Raw genomic sequence first — 10594 nt, forward strand, 5'->3', positions numbered from 1 at the left:
AACGGGCTTCAAAACAAGTACCATTAATTTGACGATTTTATATAAATATCGATTTACGTCGCAGAGTTACGCGAAAACTGTTTGTCCCAGACTGATACAAATTTTTTAACTTTTCAATATTTTACATTTCCAGCACGTACTTGAGATTATAATAATTTTGAATTGAACAACCATTAAAAGGATGAATTTTATTTTATTTTCACTCGCAGACTAAACCTTAGTATGACTGAACTGAAATGGCATAACGGTGTAGTACCTCAATCGATCTGTAGCGGTCCCTGTCCAGCTGGTCATGTGAAGAATCATCAGGTTGGTTACACTTGAAATCGAAATAATTAATTTCTTACGACTTTCTACGTTTATACCCACGATTCAGGACCAATGTTGCTGGTCGTGTTTGAGATGTCGGGAAGATTCATACGTAGATAACGACACATGTATAACATGTCCACCCGGCTGGGCACCAAATGAAAATAAGACCGAATGTGACAAGTTAACGCCACAAGTTATCGATTGGAAGAGTCCATGGGCATTGGTGCCACTGATATTTGCCGCTATCGGTATCGGTTGTACAGTGTTTACTGTATGCGTTTTTATTAAGTGAGATCAACTTGGTTTTTCCATTTTATAATATGTGCAGTCAATTTTGACCCAATTGTTTGCTTTTAGGTTTAACAAGACACCGGTGATCATGGCATCCGGAAGAGAACTGTGTTATGTATTACTGCTAGGTATTTTGTCCAGTTACGGAATGACTTTCTTGATATTATCCGAACCCACTGTAAGACGATGTGCTGCGGTTCGAGTTGGTCTTGGACTGTGTCTGAGTCTGTGCTACAGTGCTATTTTCATTAAAACGAATCGAATCTCGAGAATATTTAATCGTGGTGTAAAGACTGTACATAGACCGACATATACATCACCTTTATCGCAGGTTGCCATCTGCTTAGGTAATGTCTAAGAAAATTTATTAAATGGGTGGAAAACTATAATAAAACCATATGGTTAATGGCAGGTATCGCATTAGTGAACGTAGTTGGCACAATTGTTTGGTTAATTTATGAGGAACCAGATGTGCGGGAAGTATACCCATCACCATTGACAGCCGTTTTATCGTGCAAAGTGTCTGAGATATCTTTGGTGTTATCTTTAATGTTTAACATGTTATTGATCTTGCTATGCACGTTGTATGCATTTAAAACAAGGAAAATTCCAGAAAATTATAATGAAGCAAAGTATATTGCATTTACCATGTACAGCACCTGTATCGTTTGGCTGGCATTTCTGCCGATTTATTTCAGTACCAAAAATGATTACAGGGTAAGTACTTCATTTGGAAATGCCTTAATATATTCACCGCTAAATTGGTAACTATATGATTACTTGAACAGATTCAAATGTCTTGTCTGTGTACGTGTTTAATGATAAGTGCATCGGTGCCACTAGGATGTCTATTTGTGCCGAAAGTTTATTTGGTACTGTTTCAGCCATACAAGAATGTACGACAGACGAATGGGAAAAAGGTGAGTATAACGACTGAGTTTTGTAACAACATTTTTTTTAAATCAATTTTTGTTTTAATCAATTTATATACCCGCACGAAACTAACGCTACTTACGAAATAAAATTCTCTGATTTTTTTTTTATTATTTGAATTAGCATAACTTTGGCAAATTATTTTTACGTTTGCATTTTTACCTAAAAAAAGACAATCTGGTAGTTATGGGTGACGAAATTTCTGAATTTAAATCAATTTACAAATTTTGGCCAATTTATTGAAACATTTTTTTTGGTCGTGTTTTCGTCACGCTAAGCTCAGAATAAATTATTTTCCACAATTCGTTGTGTTTTTATCTCTATACAAACAATTGTTTCACATTTTGTATGCATAACATTCATGGTACAGTAATTTAGCTAAGCTTTTTTCTTCCTTATAAAATGTCGTACAGTCGAACATAAACACGTAAAACACTTAGGACATTGCACGATGTATACGATTTTTAAAATTAAACTAACTGAACTGTAAAATAATGTAATCGACTTCCAATTTTCCATCATTAAGTCCCTTGTGGGCTTTCGTGCGGGTAGCCCATTTATTTGTCGTCACATTCCTTTCAATGGTATACTCCTAGTTAATGCACACATTTTGTTAATTCTTCTACAGGCCTTGAGCTCTTGAGTTTCTAAAGTTTCTTCTCAAGATGTCTAAAAACCATGGTTATATACCGAACATCGTGGCAACTAACTAGTAATTTCTTTTTCATTCAAATGGTAAATACTTGTCAGTTTATAGTAGTGAAATGTCTTATGTAATTAGAGTTATAATTGAGAGGAAAATGGTATCTTGGTGTAGATGTAAAGTTTGTCGTTTAGTGTAAAATGAAATCCATAAATTGAACTGTCGACAATGAACCAGTTGTTGATTTTTGTTATATTGATTCGCTGTTCATTTATGTAAAATAGGTACACCACCAAACCAACAGTATATTACTAAGCATGTAATATCCTTCCCTTTGCACTTGTAAATTTCAGATCAGGTAGTCATACATACAGGAAGTCTATCATTGTCGCATAAACGGTATTTCATTTTTTTTGTAAGTCATCGCCTTTCATAGCGTCTCCAAATGATACTTCTGAATTCTGATACGCATACTTTAGAGGCTCAACATATTTGTTGAATTTGTTGAATTGATTCTGAATGGAAAAGGTGGTCACGTAATCAGAGCATTCTGAATTTATTTAAAGGTGTGTCATTCGTTATGGGTGTTAAAGACCCCAGGTTATTCGGAATGTTTTCATTGATTAAACATCTAAACTTGTAGGACTCAACTCTATAGCAGGTATTGAATAAATTTAAAAAAATTGGAAATTTTACGGCAGGTCACTCAAAGAATCTCAAATTTACATTTTAATTACTAAAAGATAAATATTCTATAAAAATCACATTATTGTAGAGCAAACCAAGTTTATGTTAAAAATTTCTTACTTTTTATTTAATCTTTAGTTTTCCACAAGTTCCCCGCTTGCCATTGTAAAATTGTGTCCAGAAATATCATAAGTTCAAAAATCGGTCGAATAGCAATTTAAAAATTCGTTTCAAATCCCATACTTGCTTTGACACAATTCGATGATTAAATTTCTTATTTTGCTTCAACGAAACACCAAAAAATAATAGAAAAATGATTTTGTGGTTAAAAATTCTATTTTCACTCCAAATCAAGGTGGGTGATGCGAAAGGTGGCAAATACAGCATGCAACATTCCGTAACGAAAGTTCAGGTCGATCAATCAACAACGACAGTGTCGCGTACGAGTCCTAGATTCGATCAGCAAACAAACGACGAAATTGATGTGTATGTACTGGATCCGAGCTTGGAGCTGAAGAACTTACAATGAGCGGTGAACATTTAACTAAAATACATATATTTACGAAAATATCTTTCTCTTCTCTATGATGATAATAACTTACATACGTGTCTCAATGAAGGTTCTTTTCCAATATTTTTGAGGAATAAAAAAAAAACAGTCACTTCGACACGATGTTCATGTGTGGCTAGCAGATTAAACATTGGGTGTGTATAAACATCACCGTGAAAAGTTGATGTTAGCGAAATATAGGTTATTTCACTCGTTGTTTTCATTGTGTATTTATTTAATTAACACCCACTACATTTTCCGAAAATCTGTCTCGTGTTAGTAGATTTGCATTATCGATTTAATTGGTAGCAACACATGTATTTTAATATGACCTTTCGAACAGATGTAAAACGTGTGTTCACATAAATTAGATACATTGGTTGTCTCTGTGTCTAATGAATGGTATCACAATGAATTGAAATGGTTGTAATTTATCATGTAACACGGTAATTCGAGGAATTCTCTCGTTTACGATATAAATGTCATTTTACAATATTAATAATCTGCAAACGGATTATTTCTTAATTTTCAATTTGCTCATTCCGCAAATGATGTCTTCGGGAGAAATTTATTTTTCAAAGAATTTCACGCCGAATGAGCGATATTGCTTTCACGTCGTTAAAATCGTAAAGCTTCGGAACAAAAAAATTTAGTAATTTGTCATGGGAAGAAGATGGAAAAACGAACAGAAATGAATACCGAAAAATATTTCCAATTGAAGCCTGTACTTTGATTCCGTTCATATTTGGTTGTAGAACCTGAATGGAAGGCAGATATAGATATGGATAGATTGTTAACGAGAAATCAACGTATTATGTTCAAATTTATCCACATTTCATTTTTGTTTTTAGTTATCTATTGTAGAAAGAATTTCAAATCAAATTGTGCGAGGATTTTTCAATCTAATTGCGCCCATTATTCTCCATGTACATACACGACTAGACATTGAATTTATTGTTACATTTATAGATTTTATACAGAAATCCATTTTTGTAAAAGAAAGGAATTTAATTAATTAATTTATGAAAATAGAATAAAGATATTGATTGTTGCTTATTATGTATAACGGATAGATGCTCAATAACGTAGAAAAATGGACGGAATAATAACAATACAATCAAGCTAATGAATTAGGCAGCATTGTTGCTCAAATAGTATATTTAAAAGCAAATTGTGTTAAACACGAGGTTCAATATGTTACCTACGAGACAGTATTAATCAAAAAAAAACATTTAATATAAAAATGAATAAAATAAAAATTTTAATTTTAATTAAATGTTAAATTGTAAATGTAAAAACTGATGGACGTGTCGGGTTGCTGAATTAAAATACGAAACATAAAGTCATTTTCACAATGGGAGCTGTGGTAACTCGGAATACAATTTTGGTGCCGGATTTTTAGAATTCAAATGGTTTTAGAAAGGACTTTTTGGAAATATTAAGAGTGTATGTTTTCTGTGCGGGCTGTTAAAGTTTAGTAATCGTTCTCACAACAAATTATGATTTCTAGAATGGAATGAGTCAGTAGTCGTCCTAGTCGTAGAAAGGAATCCTCAATAATTATAACTCTGATATACGAGCTGTTTCAGGCAAATATTACTTGACCACTTTGATTACAACAAAATGGGTTGAAATAGTGAAGAAATTAGCGTGTTATACCTAGTATTTGATACAAAATCTTTTACTTCATTCGTTTTAACATTTATTTCTATTAGTATAAGACAACACTAGCCGGAGATATTTTTCCATATTATTTCTGTTTTTAACAATTTTCATTAAAAAGCTAAAAACCTAAAAGTTGTATTTTGAAAATTTCACCTTTAGCACAAAACAATTAATTAGCAATAACTGAAGAACAAATTCTACTTTCTTATAGTCCTTGAATTCTATAATTCGACTAAAAATTAAATTTTTACTGAATTGCCGCAGTTTCCTCTGTATCGCTAAATAACCAATAACCACAAAACATTTAAATATATTTGAAATAAATACTTTTTGAACAATTTTTCACTTGACAAAAGCAGTAAAATCAATTTTCTTTTATTAATGAATGGACAATAACTTTACCTAAAATGCATTATAATGTACAAATAAGTTCTCAGAATTATATCTTATCTTATGAATATCCTGTTATTAGTTTCTCTTTATATCAAAGTTGATTTCAATTGCAAATACATCATGAAGTTTATGATTTTTTCATTGAATCCGTCCATAGTCACAGAGAACATAATGACGATGCAAAATGAGAATTCTGTTCATTAAATCCATTATCTATTCCTGTTACCTATTGAGTTAGACTAGAAAAATAAAAAAATGTATTCAAAAAAATCGCTATTCGGTTTTAAGTTCAGTAAAGGCTTTAAAGCTTTAAGCGGTACTTTTTACGAAGATGTAACTCGTAAATAAGACAAAATCGAACGGTACGGGTTTCTCACGAAAGTCATCCGTCAAAGTGAAGATAAAGTTTGGTAAATTAATTTAGCCTAAAATCCTCTCTTTATGGAGTTATGTAATGTTTTAAAGAGTAGGAGTATACGGCTTTTATGGCTGTCTTGTTTAAAGCAAATTCTGGATCACATTTCTACCCACAAAATATAGCGATAATAGGGACATTACGATCTTCTCGTATCGTCGACGTAAAAGTTTTGATTTAGACTCTCCACTTTGGACTTTGCATGTAAGTAATCACTTTGTATGGAAAAGTTATTAATAATTTCGCAGTTTTTTGTCCATTAATAATACCATTAGTGATAATCGCAATCTCTCTATTGAACTGCCTACAGTATGCATAAAATTTAAAACACAAAATAAAAACAAAGGATTCGAGCACATTATTTTGATGATTTTCTATAAAATCGTTTAATTTACCGCACTTTCTAAAAAATTGAAAAAAAGAACTTAACTCATTTATCAGTCTTAGTCGTAATGCGAAAAGCAAAATTGTTCAAAAAGGAAGAAAACTTTGTACTTACAAGAAAAAAAAAACGTGTATTTATGTCTATTTACCACTACAGGTATTAACATCAACCCTCCGATATTAAAACGTAAATTAATACAGTTATAGAACCTATGAATTATTATCGTTAGCGTTCAGATTAATAGGAATTAAAATGAAAAATTATTCTTTTTGTACATAAATCCATGAAATAAAAACCATGTGCATTGCCACAAATGAATTGAAGATTTAATTGTATATTAGAATATCACTATATTCAATCAATGAAGATATTATAAATAGAAAATATAGAAAATATAGAAAAATTAAAATTGGTGTCAATTAGTCAATCGTGTACTATAAAGAAGAAGAAAGAAAAACTCAATGAATAAAAATGTTTAAAATTCTTCGATAAATGTTAGTTCAGAAACAATTAAATAAAAACTTTTGTGCCAAAGAAAAAATATTATTAAATTGATGACAGCAATCATTTCTCTGTTAAAGTCATTAAATATCATTAGAAATATTTTTAAATAAAAATATCCATTTATCTAAAACTTAACAAAAAATTAAAGTAAAACTTAACAACAAAACGTCCTCCAAATTCGTTGACTACTTATTATTATACTATAAAATTACAATAATCGATAAGTGGGTGGTGCACGTACACAAACATTATACCAATTTAAGGACACTAAAATATTCAATAAAAATAAAAAATAGAAAATTTAATGAAAATTATAATAAACGGTAATGGTAAGAGAGCACTGATCTTCTTGATTTTGCTAAATCGTTCAACATTTTTTGGATGTTAATCGATTGTAGTTTGTAAGAAATGAAGCGAAAAAAGTCATTTTTTTAAAATTGCAAGTGTGTGTCGAGAATAGATTGAACAAATAGACTGTGTGGCTAAAAACTTTTTTTTTTCATATAATTTTCGTTCACGCATATCTTTAGAACATGCAGTTAGCGACAAAAAAGAGTCTCATCTCTTTGCTTACAATCCCAATATTTTTCATACAAAAAACCCCTTTTTAAAGAAAAAATATTAATATGAACTTCCAAAATCGACCCATTGTGGGTCGATATGCTTTGAAGCAGTTAATGAATTGTGGAACTTATAATGTTGAAAAAAAAAACGAAATTTTGAACTAGTTTCATGTTCATTGATGATTGTTTTTGTCCGATGGTTCCAATAGAGTTTTCAATATTTAATGGCGCTTTGTTCAAACTGCCCAGTAAATGCAGACTGGATAGAAGTAAATATACTTACATGTTCGGGGTACACCAATTTTCTACAAATTTTTTAGTCGTAGACGAAACCGGTTACAAAAGTTCGCTTATTATAAAAGAATTGAAAATCAGGAGAATTTTTTTTAGTCAGGCTTGTATTGCCAAATATTCTGAAAATATGCCCCCGGTAACACTGGCAACGAACGTTTAATGTGGTTTTTCGTTTCCAATATATTCTTCTAGCTTTTATGAACCAGATCGAAGAAAATCAAAAAAAGCTATCACTGAGTTTGCAAGTAAGTTTGCAATAAACTCAAAAACAATCTCAAAAATTCGACCCTGGCGAACTTTGGAGGCACTACTAAGTGACTAATCGAACCTTTTTAATTTTTTTTTGTTCGATCTGATATATCAAAGCTAGGAGAATTCATTAGAGCAAAAAAAAAACATGAAACGTCTTGCCCTATGCTACCGGTGGCACAAGAATGGTGAAGACACAGAAACAATTAGGAATTTTACAATTTTATAAATTATATGATGCTAAAGTCGAAATACTTTCCATTAATTTATGTGTTTTGTCCAGGTTTCAAATCCCGTTATGGGAATGTCAGTTTTTATAAATCTCATTTTTGTATATAAGCTCTTTGCACGTGAGTTGTGTTCAGATACCATCAGAGTCACAGTGTCAAAGCCTTGTTCTTTCGCAGCAGCTTCGATTTTTGTCAGCAAATTCGAACCAACGCCTTTACTCCAATGTTCAACGTTCACGAAAACGGTCTTTATATGTATGGTCTTTTCATCAACTTTACGAGTTCGCAGGAGCCCAATTGGCTTGTCTTCGGAAAACGCAACAACCGACATGAACTCGCTACCTTGTGTCACCAGATCATTATTTCGGTTTAAAACATTGTTCAATTCAGTGCAAGATTCAATTATCTCATATGTAAAATTCATGTTACCTTTTAAAAAGAGAAATGGTTGAAAAATCTGAGCGAAGATAATCATCACTAAAATTAATTTTGGGAATGGACTGGACGCAAACCAGACAATATGTGAATCTTACTAAGCGTCGGAAAGGGGGCCCTGTTCTGCCAATAGCAGATATACCAGAGGACCGAAGTCTTGTCAGTCACATCTTTAAGTATTCGAGGTGTAAGCTTATGTTTGAGTAAAATAAAATTTCTATAATGATTTTAAATTTTCGTGGAATAAGTGCACTTCTGTACCCGGTATCGTCCACGACTGAAAAAAATGTGGAAAATTGACACTAAAACAAAGTAACGACAGTGTTTTTGGTTGTCGTTAATTTGATCTATTATCATTAAACTTTCAAAACTTCAACGGAGTTTGATTCGAAAAGTTTAAATTATAAATTCAAAATCGCATTTTCAGCTTTTCAGATCAATTGAAAAAAACAGAAAGTTAAAATAGAGGGGAAAATGTGAAATCAATGTCATTGGCACACAAATTTTCATAGTCATTTTAAAAACTGAATAAAAATGCTCCACAAGTTCCTATAAAATAAAACTGAAGTTAATGCTTACAACAATTATACTAAATAAAAAGAAAAATAACGAAAAATTATTGCAGCGCTAATTTTTTTTTAAATGGTTTTTAGCAAATAATTTTTGACATATCAATTTTCTTACGTTGTTAATAAGGTATGTACAATTTAAGTATATTGCCAGATAAATTTAAGCAAAACATAAAATTAAAATTAAATGAAAAACATAATAAACAAGAACCATAGATAAAATTGATATACGTGCTCTTAGTCATATAATCTGATAACAAAAAGGTAAATAGCAGAAAAGGACACTAAAATATATAGAAAATTTAAAATATAAATGAAACAAAAAAATATTATAAAATTACTGTTTAGATCGATGATTGTAGTTAAAAACAAGTAAAATTTATCCAAAGAAACTCAATATTGTTTAGAGTATAGACTTGCAGCACAAAGTGAAATAAGTATGCTGAACGATGGAAAGATGTTAGATCACATTGAATGAAGATAAATAAAATCTATAAATTTTATTCTAAGCTTGGCTGTAGTTTTAATTTATTTATTTATTTATTATTTATTTACAATTGTCTTCCACCTGTGCTGATATTTACGACCTTTAATTAAAAGACCATTTTGAGTTAGTAAAACACTCCACAGGAAAAGAAACGTTTTGACCGTTACGAAGTAAAACCGCTGTCACTTTTACAAATGGAAAGTCAACTGGCAACGACGGCCAAATAAACGATACGATCTGGCTTGCGTTATACAACCGAATGTAAGTTTGGAATAAGTAAAAATCTCGATTAAAACACGTCACACAATATAAGTAACACCATTGTCGTTTGTGAAAGATTGAAAACTGATCAAACAGATTTTTAGCATTTTCAATAAGAAATCACGTTTAGGTCCAAAATTAGTTTTTAACTCAATTTTATTTCAATATTTATTACTTACATCAATAATAACAAATAATATTACATCAACCGAACAAATGATGGAAATAGCGCTGCCTGTGTGAGATTTGTCGATCCGAGCCGAAGCAGAGAAAAATCACACAAGAAAAGCCATTTTCATCATTTGATGCATTGAAATGTGACATATTTTACTAAACAAACTAGATTTAAAGTGTAGTCACTGCGATTAATTGACCATATATCCGTCATAAAATGAATAAAATAAATATTTTATTGAACAGTAACGTTATAGATAATGTCCGATTCCATTAGGTTTCTTTTAAAAAATTGTTAGAGCTTTGACATGCTATGCAATTTTTTGTGTAGGCTAAATTATTAAGAAGAAACCAAAGTACATATGGAATGAACTAAGTCATATTTTAATATTTCATATATAATCTTACTTCAATTAAATTACGCTCATAAAAGTTTTTAAAGAATCCAAACTTTAAATGAATTTTTTAAATTTTTGTTTTGCTGCGAGGGCTGCAACCACTTACTCATACTCATATCACATCCTCATTTTTCATGAAAATTTTCCATTTTAGTG

General features: G+C 30.9%; 1 protein-coding gene across 1 annotated transcript; it reads left to right on the top strand.

Annotated features, from left to right (window-relative positions):
* The first annotated feature begins 214 nt into the window (after positions 1-214).
* On the top strand, positions 215-4791 carry LOC119081202 (metabotropic glutamate receptor 3-like). Its single transcript, XM_037189922.1, has 6 exons — positions 215-309; positions 377-600; positions 670-950; positions 1016-1320; positions 1392-1523; positions 3222-4791. The coding sequence occupies exons 1-6, from the start codon at positions 223-225 to the stop codon at positions 3393-3395; spliced, it is 1203 nt and encodes a 400-aa protein (XP_037045817.1). The 5' UTR covers positions 215-222; the 3' UTR covers positions 3396-4791.
* Positions 4792-10594: the final 5803 nt, after the last annotated feature.

The sequence above is a fragment of the Bradysia coprophila genome, unplaced genomic scaffold, assembly GCF_014529535.1.
Source record: "Bradysia coprophila strain Holo2 unplaced genomic scaffold, BU_Bcop_v1 contig_355, whole genome shotgun sequence".
NCBI classification, from domain to species: domain Eukaryota; kingdom Metazoa; phylum Arthropoda; class Insecta; order Diptera; family Sciaridae; genus Bradysia; species Bradysia coprophila.

What these genes read in the sequence shown, in the direction of transcription:
- LOC119081202 (XM_037189922.1), top strand. Translation starts at nt 223, where the DNA reads ATGACTGAACTGAAATGGCATAACGGTGTAGTACCTCAATCGATCTGT. An exon ending in GTCATGTGAAGAATCATCAG is followed by an intron (nt 310 to 376) that starts GTTGGTTACACT and finishes CCCACGATTCAG; the next exon opens with GACCAATGTTGCTGGTCGTG. An exon ending in GTACCAAAAATGATTACAGG is followed by an intron (nt 1,321 to 1,391) that starts GTAAGTACTTCA and finishes TTACTTGAACAG; the next exon opens with ATTCAAATGTCTTGTCTGTG.